Source organism: Micromys minutus, assembly GCF_963924665.1.
Source record: "Micromys minutus genome assembly, chromosome: 11".
Taxonomy (NCBI): domain Eukaryota; kingdom Metazoa; phylum Chordata; class Mammalia; order Rodentia; family Muridae; genus Micromys; species Micromys minutus.
The window spans coordinates 35,771,149-35,789,110 of NC_137980.1; the positions used below are offsets into that span (position 1 = coordinate 35,771,149).

Below are 17,962 nucleotides of genomic sequence, written 5' to 3' on the forward strand. Positions count from 1 at the left end.
CACTCCTTAATTAACTCTATTACATAAGGAGTGCTTGAAGCCCAGATGGAAACACTGACAAATCTTACTAATCATTTAAAGAATAAAAAAGAGTGTTTCATACAAGCAGTGTTACTGAATAATCGTAACTTTGATACAAATCTGACACATGTTCAAAAAGGAAATGACATCACAGTCTCAGTTATATACATGCATATCCTAACAAGTAACATTCAACTAAAGCTAAGTGTAATGCTCAATACCATCAATGTGAAGGGATCTAGAATAACTGAGGAGACAAGCTTCTGGGTGACATCTGGGAGGAGTTTCCAGACTAGATTAACTGAGGCTGATGACCACATCCTAAATGTGGGTAGCACTGCCCAAGGTTGGGTCCTAGACAAGCACAAAGTACACTACTGCTGCTCTGCAGATACAACTGGCTACTGCCTCCTTTAAGTTGTTTCTTGTCAGCTATTTAGTAACAGTGACAAAGAAATTAAAAAAAAAAAGGCACTGAGAATTAGGTTTGTTGTTATGATAAATTTGACCAGGTGATTTGCAAGCTCAGCAAATCTGCAAGAGGAATATAGAGGAGTCAGCAGCCGTACACTACAGAGACCGTGAGCAGACCCTGCTGTGTGTCTAGAAGACCAGAATGCAGAGACATGTGAACAATGAAGACTGGCTCAGGAAATTTCAGAGAGAGACTAGGAACTGGGCTACAGGCCATTAAAATTATATTCTGACTATATTCTGCCTGGGTCCTGAGAACCTTATTGAAGCTGAATAGAGTAATTTCAAGACAAGAGAACATTCAGAATGTGGCATGATTGTTCCTGCTATCTTGCTATGATAGCTCTTATTTAGATCTTTTACAGTGAGAGAGAGTAGAGTCATGAAAAATGCAAAGTTCAGTGGGGAAAGGATATGAGGACAGCCTGGGAGAGAGACACACACATACATACACACACACACACACACACACACACACACACACACACACACCACATATAGCACACATAGACAGACACAAACCACACAGATAGACACATACCACATAGATAGACAGACACACAAACACACTCCACATATAGCACACATAGACAAACACACACACACCACATAGACAGACAGACAGACAGACAGACAGACAGACAGACAGACAGACAGACACACACACACACACACACACACACACACACACACACACACGATCCCAGAGGAAAGATGTCTGAAGGGGTTTCCTTCTGGAAAACTGGGGAAATATTCTCTGGGGTCAGCATACAAGAGACTGAAGCTGAAGCAACTGTAGCTCAAGGAAGCAAGGCTACACCTGAGGCTCAGAGCAAAATCTGTCAGTGATGTCCATGTTTTATAGGTATGAAAGATTATGGAGTCCTGTATCAAGAGGTTCCAGAAGTCACTGAGGCCAGTTGTGTGGCAAGGTCAGAGTTCTGCAAGGAAACTTTTAACAGTGTTGGTACTGTTAATGATTACTAGAACTTCACAAGTTGGACTGGAAGTTGAACTAGATGCATTTGGCACTGTGAGATGGTTATAAGTAAAAGCTGCTAAGGGGTGGACTTGTGATGGTTCGTGTTTTTAATCTGATAGGATCTAGTATCACCTAGGAGACAACCATCATGTCTATGAGGACTTCCAATACTGGGTTAACTGAGGATGGGGAACATGAAGGTTCCCAGACTAAAAACAGGGGAAAGAACAATTGAGCACCAGCTTTCTACTCCCTGACTGCAGATGCAATGTCACCATGGATTATGTCACCTTAAATTGTTAGCTGAAGTACCCTCTCCCACTTAAGATGCATCTCATCAGGAATTCTGCTAGCTGTGTTTCCCAACTTTCCTAATGCTGTGTCCTGTTAATACAGTTCCTCATGTTGTGGTGACCCCCAACCATAATATTATTTCATTGCTACTTCATAACTGTAAGTTTACTGTTATGAGTTGTAGTGTAAATATTTTTGGAGACAGAAGTTTGCCAAGGGTTGTGACCCACAGGTTGAGAACCACTGTGTTACAGCAACAAGGAAACTATAGGTCACTATCTGCTTGGATGCTATAAAAGTACAACAGTGATACCACATGGCATGTATTTAGCCTAGTCCAGATGGAAAGACATGCTCATCAAGTCAACACGACCAACTTAAATAGATCCTAGCAGATGAGGAAAGAACATCTTTTCTGAACAATTTGGTAAGGGATACATTCCATAGATACATAGATAGTGAACACATCTCCCAGTGCTACAGTGAAAGCTCTCCCAGTGTGACTACAGCAGTGTCAGAGCACCCACACACTACTCCTTTCTTTTTTTTTTTAAAGATTTATTTATTTTATGTATACGAGTTCTATAGCTGTATTCAGACACACCAGAAGAGCGCTTCAGATCCCATTACAGTTGGTTGTGAGCCACCATGTAGGTGCTGGGAATTGAACTCAGGACCTCTGGAAGAGCAGTCAATGCTCTTAACTGCTGAGCCATCTCACCAGCCCCTGAACTACTACTTCTTATCAACATTGTTAAGGAAATCCTCTGGAGCCTACAAAAATAGAGAAGCAAAGTCAAAGGCATAACAAAGTCCATCCCAGATGACAGAAAACTGCAAAGAAAACATAAAAACATTGCATAAGTAAGTCCATAAGCAAATTCAGGAAGGCTACTGGAGAAAAGTTCAAAAAACTAAGATGTAGCTCCCTATGGTGGTACATACTTTTCCACAGTACTTTCAAGACAAAGGTAAGATGTTTCCAAGTTCAAGGTCACACAGGGAACCCTACTACAACAATCAACAACAGTAAACTGGGAACCACTTACCATTTTCATAGCAAACTAGTGTGTTAAAAAACATCAAGGTCCTTGAAATAACTGATGACAGATGTGCACATACACTAGAGAGGAGAAAACAAAGGTCACAGACACTTTAGATAGAAGGGTAATCCATAGTCACAAACTAGGATTCAGGATGACCATGTCATTCTCTAAACGGCTTTGTAAATTCAATGAAAGGCCAGTCAAAACCACAGCGAGGGTCAGCATGTTGGTGTGTGCAAAAGCAGACAATATGTTGTTAACATTTATATGGAAATGTAACCTCAAGCAGCCAAGACAATCTTGAATAACAGAACACTCAGCCAACGCTGGCCATTGTAATTTATTATAAAGATTAAAAAAAAAAAAGAGGGGTTTTAATATTGGTAAAGGATGGAGAACAGAAAAGACTAAAGGCACCTATAAAAGACTACTGCACAGCAAGCTCACAGCAGCATCCATGAAAACAAAACACAAAAGCCATAGAAGGTGCTTATAGGCATCAACAAAGCATGAGAAGCCATGCTATTGTCTGAACACAAACTGCGAATCACAGACTGTAACCCTAGGCAACAACCATTTTCATCTTCATCATCATAAAGGAGGTAGTCAGATAAGATGGCAGTGGAAATAAAATGGAATTGTGGACATGGGAAAAGGCAGCAAGATGGCAGACTTAAACCAAACCACACTGACAGCTACTATACACAGAGAGGGTCTAAACTAGAGCCACCACATTCCTGGTAAGGACTGAAATGTAGCCACCATGACTGAAGACCCTAATTTTACATATGGCTAGTAGCAACTCTATTTGGTAGCATAGATCTAAACAGCCCAAGTATAAGGAGCTCTCCATGAAGCCGTAAAGGTGAAGTCAATGCAAAACTACTTGAATGCAATTTTCGAACTTGCTTGAAATACATAGCTATCAAAAGGTTAAGGTTAAGATATGCAAAGAGAATGCAGGGAGCTGAAATTAACCAAAGCACATCCAGAACAAGAACAAGCATTCTTACAGGGGAGAGGGGCATTGAGAAAACATGCTACACACACTAACATTCAGAATCCAGGCAAAAAGAAAGACTAAAAAGTTAGAGCAACAGACAAGGCCTCATACAGAGTTGTTGAAATACACCTTTCAGTTCGGGTAACAGAAAAAAAAAAAAAAAGGATCATACAAAACGCCCCTATTGAGCACATAGTTTTGTTAACATTCATACATCAAACACCTCACAGATCACTTCAGAGAGTAGTAAACACAAAATTCTCAAGGATGGAGCATGTTCTAGGCCAAAAGGAGGATATATATATATATATATATTCTCCTAAAATTAAAATCAATTTCTATTAACTCAGGGTAGAAAGTCATCCTTTGCCAGACAGAAGGAGCAGCCGCTTAGCTTAACTGTAAAAAGGCCAGATGAGACTCTTTTGCCACAAAGTCAGGAAGACAAAGGTGTTAGCTATCCTCACCTCAACAGTGGACCCTAACCCTCACCTAATTATACTTGTCCACTTGGTGTGATAAAGAAGCAGAAGAAATCAAATATGTATAAACCAGAAAGGAAGAAGCAAAGTTCCTGAATAGTGATTGACTGTGTACCCAAGAAAAGCCCAAGGAATTCTCAAAAGTGTTCCTTAACTAACCAAACTCAGCAAGACCTAGCCATGTGTATCTACATATTATTAGTATGCAACTAAAATTAAAGTATCAGACAGAAATTGGAGGATTTTGAGTTTTAGGATAGCCTGTGCTACACATGGAGACCCCCATTCCTGTACTGGCTGGTTTTGTGTCAACTTGACACAAGCTGGAGTTACCACAGAAAAAGGAGCCTCCCTTAAGGAAATGCTGCCATGAGATCCAGCTGAAAGGCATTTTTTAAATTAGTGATCAAGGGGGAAGAGCCCTTGTGGGTGGTGCCATCCCTGGGCTGGTAGACCTGGGTTCTATAAGAAAACAGGCTGAGCAAGCCAGGGGAGCAAGCCAGTAAGTGACATCCCTCCATGGCCTCTGCATCAGCTCCTGCTTCCTGACCTGCTTGAGTTCCTGTCCTGACTTCCTTTGGTGATGAACAGCAATGTGGAAGTGTAAGCTGAATAGACCCTTTCCTTCCAAACTTGCTTCTTTGGTTTGTGCAAGAATAGAAACCCCGAGTAAAAGAATTTCAAATATCCTGCTTAAAAAAAAAAAAAAAAAAAAAAAGCCCCCCAAACAAACCCAAAATATTCTGAGATAAAATATATAAGGCTTGTACAGTGACAACTAAAAGCATTATCAGGAAAAGACAGAGAGAGAGAAAGAGGGGCCGGGAGGAAAGGAGAGAGGGTGAGAGAAACACTCTGAGACCTAAAGAACAGAGGAATATTGTATTCATGGATCAGAGCCAACACTTTAGGTTATCAATTTACCCCAAACTAGTCAAAAGATTCACAGTTGGATTTTTAGTAAATGCTTGAAGAATTAGGCACTGTGTCCCTAAGAGTTTAGACACAGATGCAAAGAGCCTGTAAGTACAAAACAAATTTGAAAAATATTACAATTACATGACTACTGGATTTCCAAAGTAAGACCTTCCCCACATAGCATCCCATCCCTGATGGGAAGTCCAAAGGCCATTTACTAGAACAGCTGTTAAGCTCCACACTGTAATGCCTAGAGTGACCATAGGAAAAGCATCACCTTACACCAGCAGACACTAGAGAAACAGTCCTCAAGCCAATTTTAGATAGAGGCTATGGAACTTCTAGATCAAGAACCCATTTTAATCCCAGGACTTGGGAGGCAGAGGCAGCAGATCTCTATGAATTCTAGGCCAGCCAGGGTACCTAGTGAAACTGTCTCAAAACATAGAAACAAAACCAAAACTAAGAAACAATCTAGAGCATAGGAGAAAATACTTCTGATTTTGGGTGTTCGGGGCACAAGTCAATGTTATGAATAGAATATAAAAATCCTTCTTCAGAAGACACTGGAAAGAAAATAAAAAAGCTATTGATTGCATGAACAGCACACTTGGAACTAGGCAAATATTTGAACAGACAGGAGTAAGTGCAGGAAAGGTGAGAATGCCCAGGGGTAGTGGGGAGATAGGTGGCTGGTATCAAAGAGGACTGACAGATTTCAACTTTCACACTGTCCTGAATGGAACATACAATACTGTGAGTATTCTTTTGTTTTGTTTTGAGACAGGGTCTTGCTATGTAGCTCTGGCTGGCTTTAAATTCACAGATCCTTCTGCCTTCTTTCTCTCAAGTGCTAGGGTTAAATGAGTCACCACACCTTGCTGGTATGAATGTTTTAGAAAACGAACAGCTCCTTATGAAAATTAAATAAATACTTAGTATATGATCCAGAAATGGCACTTCTAGAAAACTCTAGATATATACCTGAAAGTAAATTTATGTCTAAATAGATGTACTTTATTCATTACAGCAAAAAATTATAGACTCTGATGGTTTATCAGTTAGCCAATGAATACATTTTGGTATCCCATGCAATGGAATTCTACTCAGTAATATAAAGGTACACACAAGTAATGCATTCAGTAACATGAGTAAACCTAAAAGAAAAAGAAAAAAAAAAGCTTTTAGAGAAAAAAAATATTATCAGACGTACATAACCAACATTGAATTCATCTAAAATTAGAAACCGACTGGAAGAAGCTTCTCTGGCCATCTGGAGTAGGGGAGGATGGGGCCGAAGAGATCAAGCAAGGGGAGGTGGACAGATTCAAAGTGAGAACTTTGTTCACCAGACGACCATTCAGAGTGCAAAGGCTTGTCAGAGAACAGGACACATAACTGCAGGACACAGACAAGCAATATCTGATACACAGATGACAGTGTGATACTCCAAAGGCAGTGAGAACGATGGGCAAACAACCCAAGATCTGAACAAACGTGACATTGTACACATTTATGTGCTTTAGCCCAATTCTCACAAGAAATCAGAGCACTCCCAAAATGCAAATGTAGGCATAAAGAGATTAAGTCACTTAACCAAGCCAACAACAACTAAGTACAATGAGAGCTAGGAAATATGCAGCCAGTTAGTATGAAGGTGTGCATTTAAACATTTGCCATGTTGTGGCTCAATGACAGACCTGTAATAGCAAAATGGAGAAGAGAAATGTACAGGAGGTAGGAAGGAGGACAGCTAGGCCCTACATTTTAAAGAGTCAATCAGTAGATAATGCCTAAAATTGGTGGTAGTAGTAGGAGGAGGGGGCACAGTGTATGTAAGCTTGTGAGGAGATCTGGAGGAAAGATCAGAAAATAGCTGCACGCCATGGCAACAGTGGTTGCCTCTAAGAAATGGGTCAGAGTAGACACTGCTGTTAGATTAACTTAAAAGCCCTATGGCACAGGTCTTTCCTGTAAACCCCCTTCTCTTTAAAAGAGTATCTTGTTATGTAGTTCAGGTTGGCTTGCAACTTCTCATCCTCTGCCTTCAACTTTCAGGGGATACCCAAGCATACTGGGAATAAAGCTCTTAGAAACATACAAAAAAAGAATTAAAGTAGCAAGTCTGAATAACTCTGACAACTACTGAACTCTGACAACCCCAGCCCTTTGCTAAACACTTTATCTGCATTATCTCAAACCCTGCAAACAATGAGGTGGTCTTGTTATACCCTTGCTTGGGTGAAGAAACAGGTTATGGATTTAACCAGCAAGTGGCAGAATTGCGGTTCTGAGGTGTCTAAGTGCCACTGTGAAGGCCTCCATGTCAGGTGACAATTTGGGGTTTTGGATAAGAACTGATGCTTTGGCTGGGAAGAGGTGGCTGGACTTCAGCATCTGAAGACAGGCTAGTCCTGCTCCCTACAAGGCAAAGAGGAACAGAGGTCCAAGTCTCTCAAGGGTTGTTCACAAGTATGGTCACAAACATAAAGAGTTCCCAGGTGTTCATGGGCCACCTGAGGGCACAGGCTACCTAGTGAGCACAAGCTATTCTAGGTTGGTTCTTTGGTGTTGTTAATGGTGTAGGACCCACCCACATGCTCACAATGACTACAATCTCATTATTCCAACACACCCAAGGGACACAATGAGTTCTTAAGGATTACTACAGCTCATCACAGTGATGATTCTAAGGAGGCCTCGTCCTCCTCCACGTGTTCTCTGCAGACTGAATCACAGCTTGTGGTTGTCTGACCAGCTACTGTTGACCTTTATCATGCAGTTCCTATGCTGCATCAGTGACCTCTCACCAAACTCCACAAAGTAGGTGTAAATCAGACTCCAACAGAATCCTAACCAGTGCTGACTGAGGTAGGTCCCTTATGGAGGTTCCAACTCAAGTCCACAAACAGGAAGATTCTTTGTAGCCAAGACTCCTCCCTATTCCATAACCCATTTGAGCCATTAGAGAGCACACATTTAGGAGTGAGGGACTTAGGAGTAGAGGAAAGATAGATACCCACCTCTCTAGAGAGCTAGTCAAAATCATGGGTTGGAGACATGGGTCAGTGACCAAGGAAAAGGCCTGGAGAAGCTGACTTTGAGTTCTATGACCCAGGTGAAAGGATGCTTTGGGACAAAGAGGAGGACATGATTTGAAGAAGCCCAGAGTTTATTTCAGGAGTAGGGGAGGTCAAGGGGTACCAGTGAAAGAGTGCAGCCATGGGTGATGGAAAGGAAAGAAATCAAAGGTACTGTACTCCATCATGCCTGCTCCTTCCCATCTTTAAGGATCCATGCCTGATCCCTGTCTCATAATCTCAGTGGCCATTCTTTCAGGGCTCACTCTGTCCTCTGTCTTTGCTAGCCTCCTGACCCCTCCTCTGTCTGGTTCTTCAGTCTGCTAGGCTGGCTATTCAGGGTACTCTTTACCACCCCTCACTGTTACCAGCAGATATACTTCAATTCAAATACAGACTTCTTTAACTTTCTGCCAAGTACAAGCCATTCAAGTTTCAATAATTAAATGTCAATGTTTCTAAGTGCTCCACATGGGCCCTGAAGTAACCAAGCATGCTCAGAGAGGTCAGGGCCCACCATGTGCTGACATCAGAGAGATACTAAAGAGTCATTTTCTGCAAAATAGTCATAGAACACGTCTCTCTCTTAACCTACCAGGAAGCTACATCCACACCATGGCAGGAACAGAGTGTGTCCAAATCAGAATTTAGCAAATGTATTCTGAAAAGTGCCAGGTAGACATATGATGGCTCATACATGCCCTCACAGCACAAAGGGGACTGAGTTAGCCTTGGCTATAGAGTAATTTCAGGCCTGCCTGGGCTAGAGAAGACCATGCTGCAAAAATAAATTAATAAAAGCGCCAGAGTGTCAGGTGGGCAAATCCTGGCTTTGTGTGCCACAGGACTCTTGCCTTAAGTCAAGACAGAGGCAGGTGTGACTGCTTCAGTAACATTTTATTTACCAAGAGAGAAGGCAGAAGACAAGGCTACAGTTTGCTGACATCAGGTTTAAATCACCAGTGCCCAGAACACTTTACACATGGTTGATACCCCATAAATGAAGTAACATTTTGAAAAATACTCACTGGGTTGCTGGGTTTGTGAGAAGAAAGATTTAGTGACATGCTGGGTGGAAGTGTGTTGACAATGAGCTACAGATTAATAGTTGAGAAAGTGGTGGGCTGTGATGCTGCTGGAGGACAGCAGGGTAGATGGGTAGCAAAGTTGTTGGATGAAGAAAATGAGGAAGAGTTGGGAACCCAGCACTCTAGAGAGGTACAGGTTCATGGGGCTGTTACTCCTAAGGGCAGAAACAAGGATAAAGGAGGAGGAGACTCTGTAGTCTTTCCTATAAAATGCGTCAAGACTATAGCTGGACAGAGTGGGAGCCTGACTGAGACAAGGCCAAGAAGGTTCTCCTGGCTCTTCTCCTGATCATCTGAGTAAAGGAGGCAGTGTCTTAGCCCTTGTGGGTTCTGAGGTTTCAGCTGTGACCTGGCTGTGAATGAAGTAGGGCATTCACTGATTCATCAGCACTTATCTTGTGCTTCACTTTGTAGTGCAAGTTTCAACAAGCCCTGCGGAGCATGAGGTGATACTTTAGACACACGGACACACCCAATTCTTCTGGAAGGGTTCTGTCTTAACTGCAGACACAGAAGTGGATTCCATCTCCATGCCCCAAACGCATAAGAGACCCAGAGATTTTAACAAATTTTCAAGCAGCAGTCTCGTGAAGTTTCCTTCACAGTTGTAAAATATTTCCATATGTGGCGCAAAACCATATTACATCCTGATGATGAATGACATACAACTTTTCTTTAAAGATAGGAAACCAGTTGATTAACAAGAAGTGTCTAGTCATTACTTAGTTCTACAAACTTAACATAGTAGTAGATCCTACAGAGCCCAGGTTCTCAAAGAGAAAAATTAGTGTTAATCCCATGGTCACCCTGTGACAGACAGTTGAATAGTCAGAAAGATTTTTGTTAAATCTGTAAGAGGCTATGGAGATGCCTTAGCAGTTAAACCACCGTGCTCTTCTGGAGGACCAGTTTCCAGCACCCACAGCAGGCAGTTCCTAACCACTTCCAGGGAGAGCTGAGGCTTCTGGCCTTCAGGGCTGGGTACTCACATTCACATACTTACACTCAGACACACATATGTCTAATCAAAAATAATGAAATCTTCAAGAACTCTCTAGTCAACTTCAACAGTCAAAAAAATACCAGACACCTGACAAAAAAACCAAAACCAAAAACAAAAAGCCCCCAAACCAGAGCCTAACCAACTAACCAAAAAACTACCCCAAACCAGAACATTTCTAAGTTAATTCACTAATCACTACTGTCACCAATGCTACAATGTAACATTTTTAAGTTCATTCACTAATTACTACAGTGTTTAAGACAGTTTGGGACCAATTCTACTTCTTCAAGGACAAAACCAGGTCTGAACTGAGATACCCAAAGAGCTGCAGCAAGATGCGCTTTCATCTGCTCGATTTCAAGGTGTAATTGGGTCTGTAAACTCCTGTGTCAACTGATTCTTTTTTCTATGTTGAAGTTCTTATTCCCAAAGTTTGAAGAGACTTCTCCTAGGATACAGCAAACCTCACTGTATTCTCTCAAGTCATTTTGGAAATGTCGAGACTCAGCAAGACAAAATTTCATTGAGCTCAAGACAACAGGAGTTATAACAGTAACACATTTCTGTTTGAGATGACATTCCATGCACCCTGAGATAGACAGATATGAGTAAATAAACTTGTCCTCTTACCCTATGGTTGGATTGATATTCGGATCAAAGCTGTCTTCCACAAACCGCCACACGATGCTTGATTTACCCACGCCCGTATCCTGAAAGAAAGTAGGATGGGTGACTAAGGAAAAACTAACTTATTGGTAGACAACCAAAACTACTTTGTGGCATATAGTGGGGGATTTCAGAAAAAGCATCTCCATCTGTAGATGGAAAGATACAACAGGCTTTTGTAATAAGTCAGTGAAGTAATTATATTCCAAAATGTATTATGGGGGCCAGGCACAAGAGTGCATGCTTTTAATTCCAGTACCTGGGAGACAGAGGCAGGCAGATTTCATAGTCTATGAACTGAGTTCAATGCCAGTCATGGCCAAACAGTGAGAAAGCTTCTTGAAAGTATTGGGGAAGGATTTTGCAGTTAAGACACCAGGACCTCTAGCAAGACCCATGCTGGCCTGCCTAGTGGTACAGGACTGAAATCTTAGCAAATCTGAGAGGGGGAGGCAGGAGGGTTCCAAGTTCAAGGCCTGCTGAGGCTGGGATTTCAAGTCCCTGGGCAACTTCTTGAGATCCTGCTACCAAACAGAAGCAAGCAAACTGGGGACACACAACTCAGTGGTGGGGCTTACCTGAATGTACAATTTTAGGTTCAATCTCTAGGACTAAATTCCTGCTCCCTCCCAAAGGCAAAAGACTCTTAAGTTTCTGTTCTGTGTAAAAAGTGACCAAACTCACTGGCCTTCTAACATATACCAGTAAAACTATGCTCCCAAGTTAGGGAATAATCCGGGATGAACCCTAGCCCCACCCTGCTGAGGGGCAAAAACCATGTAGTTATTGGAAGTTTTGTTTTCAGTCATTAAAACAAAAACTCAAGGAAGGTGATCATCAGAAGGCTCTGAAAAGGCCACACTACTGTGAGAGGACCGGAAGCTGAGCCTTCAAAGTCCTGGAGGTTTCCTGGTAAAGAACTCCCTGCTAGAGAGAAGAGCAAACTTTGGAAAGTAACTCTTGCAGAAGTGTCAAAGACTTCCCAATAGTTCAGAACCATCCCACATTGCTCAAAGGAGGCCAAAGGTGCTCATAAAACCTAAAGACCTGCTGGGGGGTTAACTTTCAGAGACTTGGATAACTTTAAAGGTGTCCCTCGCAAAGTTGTAAGGAAACTACCTGTGGGCTACTTCACTGTGGCATACAAAGAGGGTGTCCCTCCGGGGTGCCGGGGAATACCCCATACATCCAGGCCTTGGGTGGGGCACAATCTGGTGGTCCCGCCTTCCTAAGGGTCTGCGGGGGGGGGGGGCTGCGTCCCGCGCAGGGCGTAAAGAGGAGCAAGAGGTCCTGGAGTGCCCGGGCCCGCCCACCTGGCCTCCGCGACCTTCGGGATCCGGCCCGTCGCTACTTACCCCAAGTAGGCACACTTTAAGTTCCCTCAGCGCCATGGCCCGGGAAACAGGGGTGCGGGCCCGCCGCCGCCCTAAGTTGAGGAGGGAGAGGCCCGGCCCAGCACCAGCATCCCCCGGCGCCGCTGCCTCACCGCCAAGCCCCTGATGCGCACTCGGGGCGGCCGAGCGTCCGTCGCTGCCCTTCTGTCCCGCCGACCCGTCACTTGTCCCGCGGAATCACCTCAACAGCCCGGACACCGCCTTGGCCTACCGGGCGCCACAGACGCCGCCATCTTGGGACGCCAGCCGGGTCACCTGACCTCCCCGCCCACTTCGGCAGCCACCTTCTCCGTGAGGGCGGGGCGGCCGGCTCGCGGCTCACAGAAGGGTAGGCGGACCACCGAGGGGCGGAGCCTCAGCGTCGCCCCACCCTCCAGCTCCGCCCAGCCCCATCTTCTCTAAGGAGTGGGAGGAACGGGGTGGGGCGTAATCTTGGAGTTACCACGCCTCTAGCTCCACCTTCCACCCATCCCAAGATGGCGGGTAAGTGGGGCCAGGCGGGTGGGCGGAGCGCGGCGAATGGGCGTAACATCTGGTCTCGCTCCGCCTCTGGCCCCGCCCTCTAACATATCCCAAGATGGCGGGTGAGTGGGTCTGGGCTCCGGGGGCTTTGGCGGCTTCCCTCCACTTCCCCGAGAGCCCCCTCATCCCGCCCCCGCGATCCCTGGGCTCCCCGCTTGCGTAGCCCCGCGTAACTATTTATGTGTCTTTTGGTTTTTCTGAAATTCCCCCTGTACTTTGTGGACTTGCAGGATGACTTAGACGACCGTAAGTAACAGTTGGGGCGCCCCGCCCCTCCTTGGGTCTCTTTCAGAGGACTGTGGGGTGTACTTAGATGGGGCGGGAGCCTCAGATGGAGCCTACTTCGAGCCTGCTTCCTCAGGTGGCCTTCCTTCTCAGGCTACGACTTCGGTCTGTTGGAAACTTTGTATTCCTGTCACTTTCTCCTCTAGCTGCTCTGGGAACTGTGAGAGGGAAAGCGGGAAAGCAGGTCCCAACCTGGGAGGAACCTTCTTGGGTTCTTAGTTAGGGTGTGGGAGCTGCACTTGTGGGCCTGGCCAGCTCCATGTCTTCAGCCCACTGCTTCCCTCGTTTTAAGTGGGTCTCTTCCATTTGATCCTTCTCATCCTCTATGTTTTCTCTGGAATTATTTTAAAGGACAGTAGTTGAGAGAGATGCCACCTTCGAAGTGCAAGTTCCAATTTGTGGTTAACGGACAAATGAAGCTTTAGCTTTTCTATCCAACACATTTTTTTTCCAGTGCCTACCTTTACCTGCTTGAGCCATTTGCTGGGTTTGTGGATTTACAAAGATGAACTAGAAACAACCACTATTCTCTAGATCTCCCTTCACAGGCCAGAGGAGAGCAGAAAAAAATACCAAACCCAAGGAGGCTTGCTGATGGTTGAGGCCAAATCACCTCAAATGATACAAATCACCAAAGTCATCTGGGGCTTCCTGAATCCCAGCCCTATGAGTTACTTCTGTCCTCTTCCCTTCCCTACCTGAAAGTCCCTAGTGATGGAGTTGCTGTTGACTGAGGAATTTTAGTAGGCCATTGCAGTGTTGAGCGGGGTATGTGTGTCAACTCTATTAGTGTGGCACGACAATTGGAGAGAGGATAAAAGGGAGTGGTGAAGAGACCTGGCTCTTGAATCAGATATTCCTTGGGTGACATCTTGGGTCACTTCAGTCGCAGTGGGATCTGGGACAGGTTACTTAGAGCCTCTTTGGTCGTTTACTCTGAAAAAACGATAGCAACCTACCTCACAAGTCTTTTACGGATCTGAGGCCAACCTGGCCTGCATAGAGTTTCAGGCTGGCCAGGGCTGCGTAATGAGGGATTTTGTGAAGATTAAACCATCAAAGGAGGTGACATGAGTCCTTGTGCACAGTAAACATTCAGTAGATGTTGGCTGCTACTCTTGGAAGTGTGTGGGATTAGCCTGTCTTCCAGATAAGGCTGAGAATCAGAGCGGTCAGTGTCTCATCTAGTAAGCCATGGATGTTAAAGAAGACAAGTTGATTCCTTCTGACTCTGCTCTGTTTATTTCACTGTGTAGACTGACCTTACAAATGCTCTTCACCCAGTAGCTAGGGCATGCCTGTCAGTTTGGGTGATACCTTATCTCCTTATCTAAACCATTGGTTCCCAATGCCCTGACTCTTTAGTACAGTTCCTCATGTTGTGAAGACCTCCAACCACAAAATTATTTTTGTTGACACTTCATAACTGTGTTTCTTCTATGGCTATGAATCATCATGGAAATATCTGATATGGAGGTTATGTGATATGGGGGTTATGACCCACAGGTTGAGAGCCATTGAAAAGGACTTGATGCTTCTTGGTATATGTCAGGTTCTTGTGGGTAGGTTGCAGGTCATCCTTTTTATAACAAGTCCTGAATGCATAGGTACAGTTAAATTACTGATAACAGTAATGGATTTTGGGATTTGTCTGGTTTACTTCATGATTCTTGATTAAGTTTGGCTAATCTCAAGAAGAAGGCATGATGAGGGATGGATGTCTTGCTTCTAAATCATTCATAGTCTCCAGGCCAAAGCCACACAGAAAAAAATGGGGTTTTCTAGGATTGGCTTGCTGAAGTATCTGAATTCTCTTGAGAGTGTCTGTAGGGGAGGTCATCTTCCTCTGTTTTTTCAAGTGGGGTTTCGGGTGGCAGGGCAGGGTACTTCAGAGTCTGCCTGAGGGTTTCAGATGTTGGGGTTTGCTTATAGTGTGCAGAGGCTGAAGAGGTGTTACTGTTGATAAGATCTGTTCATCCAGTTAGCATTTAAAGGTATTTAAATGTATACTGGGGATGGATGAATGGGAAATGAGAGGGCTCTGTGGTACATATGAAAAAACCTAAGAGACCAATCAAGAACACACAGTATGTGGTCATATAAAAAGACCTAAGAGACCAATCAAGAACACACAGTATGTGGTCATATTTGGATTCTCGGTTGAACAGAACCACTGTGAAAAGAAAAAGCATTGGAGTGAGATTGGGTATTAAGTAATATTAAGAATTGCTATTTATTTTTTCAGCAGTGATAATGGTATCATGTTTTTCTTCAAAGGAAGAGCCCTGACAGCAATAAGCATTCATGAGTGAAATGATTTGGTGTGTGAAATCAGCTTTCAAACTCCATAACAAATAGTAAACAAGATGTTGGGAGGAGGGACCCACTAGCACAATGGCAGACTGCTGAGACTTGGAGAAGCTAATAGCTGGGGACTGGCCTTTCATTTTCCCGTACTCAAAATTTCCCACAGTAAAAGGTTTTTAAAAATGAGATGAAAGTGTCACAAATGATCAGACGTTTGCAGGAGGAGTTGGAAGGCTGGATTTCAATTCTGAATATTCTGTGAGTTATTGTAAGATGCATTTAGCTTCAAAAGACCCTTGTGTAAAATACATGAGTGTTCTGGAGACTGCGTTTCTTTTCAGGTGTTTAGTTTTCAAGCTGTGTCAGTGAGAAGTTGGGAGAGGGCATATTTCTATTTCTGAGAAAAGCAAGGTGCCAATAAATGATGTCTGGATCTTTGGTGGAAATAGGGTTAGCTCAGCTTATGGAATATAGATAGTCTCTGAATCCGAATGCTGGAGGGAGTGTTGGCTGTTCAACCTTGAATGAAAGACTTCTTCCAGAACAAAGCACACTGCATTTCACCTACACACTGTGTCTGTGACAATGTTCTTTGCAAAGACTGCAACTACTCGGGACCCCCATTGTGGGCAGAGTACTAACTTGAGCCATAAGTGCAGCCATTTTCTTTGTACAATATGAATTTGATCCAAACACTGGTATCTGTTTTTACTAAAATTTTTCTTCCTGTCAAGAAAAATAATTTAAGAACTAGTTAAGGATTCTAATACTTGAAGAATAGAGCCAAACTCAGACAGTCGACCAATCTTTAAATTAGAAACTGACCAATATGTATTTACCCATGAACAATCAGATAGTAAACATTTTTGGCCTTTCAGAATAGAAGGTATGTGACACAACTGAAGTTGCATACATGACCAACCATAAACTACATATATACACACAAACACATACACACACACACACACACATACACACACACACACGCAGATCCATCCCTGTAAACTATACAAAAACATGCATACATGACCAACCATAAGCTACACATGCACACATACACACATCCCTATAAACTATACATATACAAACACATGCACATATGCGTCCTGATAGAAATCATGCTCCTTTCCCAGCTTATAACCCTAGAAGGAACTGTAAACCACAAAGACAAACAATGCACATATACCCCAAATCATATAAACCATACAGCCATAAAACACATGAACACACCCCAAAACAACCATATATGTATACACAAACACACACACACACACACACACACACACACAAACACACACAGTAAACTACACATACCACCAATCACTCAAAACATACCCATAAACTTTACATACCCCATATATATACACACACAAACATATACCATAGGTTATAGAAAAATATTTATAATCCTCACATGCATATACACACATACCATAAACTGTACATACCACCAACCATACAAAAGTACACCTGTAAATTTCACATACCATATATGTACACATACACACACATATCATAATTCATATAAACCACACACACACACACCATAAATCAAACATAATACACACACACCATAAACCACAAACGTACACGTATATGTGTATTTGTGTGGGCCTGGCTGTGTGCTGGTGAAGTTGTATCAACACAGAAGGACTGAACTTGTCTCAGGGCAAGTGTTTTGTTGATGTCTCCATGAAATGAAACTGTCAGTGTTGGAGCAGAGAAAATGTGGCTGTTGTTAAGCTGGGACCACCTGTTGGGTTGTCTTTCCTGCTGGGCTTAGTGAGCAGAATATTGTTTGAGGACCACTACTTGGTTGAACAACCTTTGACAAGTTACTCACACTTGACATCTGGTCTCCTGTGGTTGCTGGGGATGAAGACATCTACTCTTTCCTCTAGGTGGATGAGCAGGCCAGCGAGTCCAGCATGACTCCCTTACAGCCTGATGCAGTCTCATTCCACTCGGGCACCTAGAAGGCAAATAGACGATGTTAGGAAGTCCTGGAGATGGTCTGTGTTTGGAAAAAAAATGTCGGTAGCATTCTTCATCACGAAATTAAAGTCATTTTACAAAGAAACTTTAATAAAATTCTTAAACAGAATTTTTGCAACATAATCTAAAAAGAAAGCTGTTGAGGGCTGTAAGGCTGGGTTGGCAGTTAGCGATACTTAATTTTACAAAGGTTCAAGTCTCAGCATCTGCATGGTGGTTCACAGAAGTCTGGAATTCTAGCCCCGGGGGACCCAACCTTCTTCTGAAGTCCTCAGGCACCAGGCATACACCTACCTGGTACTTGTATGTACATGCAGACAAAACATAATAGTGATGATGATGATGATGATGATGATGATGATGTTGCTTTTCTCCTGGTGCTAGGGATGGAACATGACCCCC

General features: G+C 43.4%; 1 protein-coding gene and 1 pseudogene across 2 annotated transcripts in view; one reads left to right on the top strand and one right to left on the bottom strand.

The window, feature by feature from the left end:
• RAB22A (RAB22A, member RAS oncogene family) overlaps positions 1-12,683 on the bottom strand; it is a 46,315-nt gene extending 33,632 nt beyond the window's left edge. The window contains exons 1-2 of the mRNA XM_080925094.1: positions 12,413-12,683; positions 11,022-11,101 (exon numbers count right to left, since the gene is read on the bottom strand). Coding sequence (XP_080781220.1) covers positions 11,022-11,101; positions 12,413-12,448 — 116 coding nt within the window. The 5' untranslated portion in view covers positions 12,449-12,683. The remainder of the gene's footprint in view (positions 1-11,021; positions 11,102-12,412) is intronic.
• A 469-nt stretch (positions 12,684-13,152) lies between these two features.
• LOC308427398 overlaps positions 13,153-17,962 on the top strand; it is an 80,385-nt pseudogene continuing 75,575 nt past the window's right edge. The window contains exon 1 of the transcript in view: positions 13,153-13,218. The product of the transcript in view is annotated as an uncharacterized misc_RNA (transcript). The remainder of the gene's footprint in view (positions 13,219-17,962) is intronic.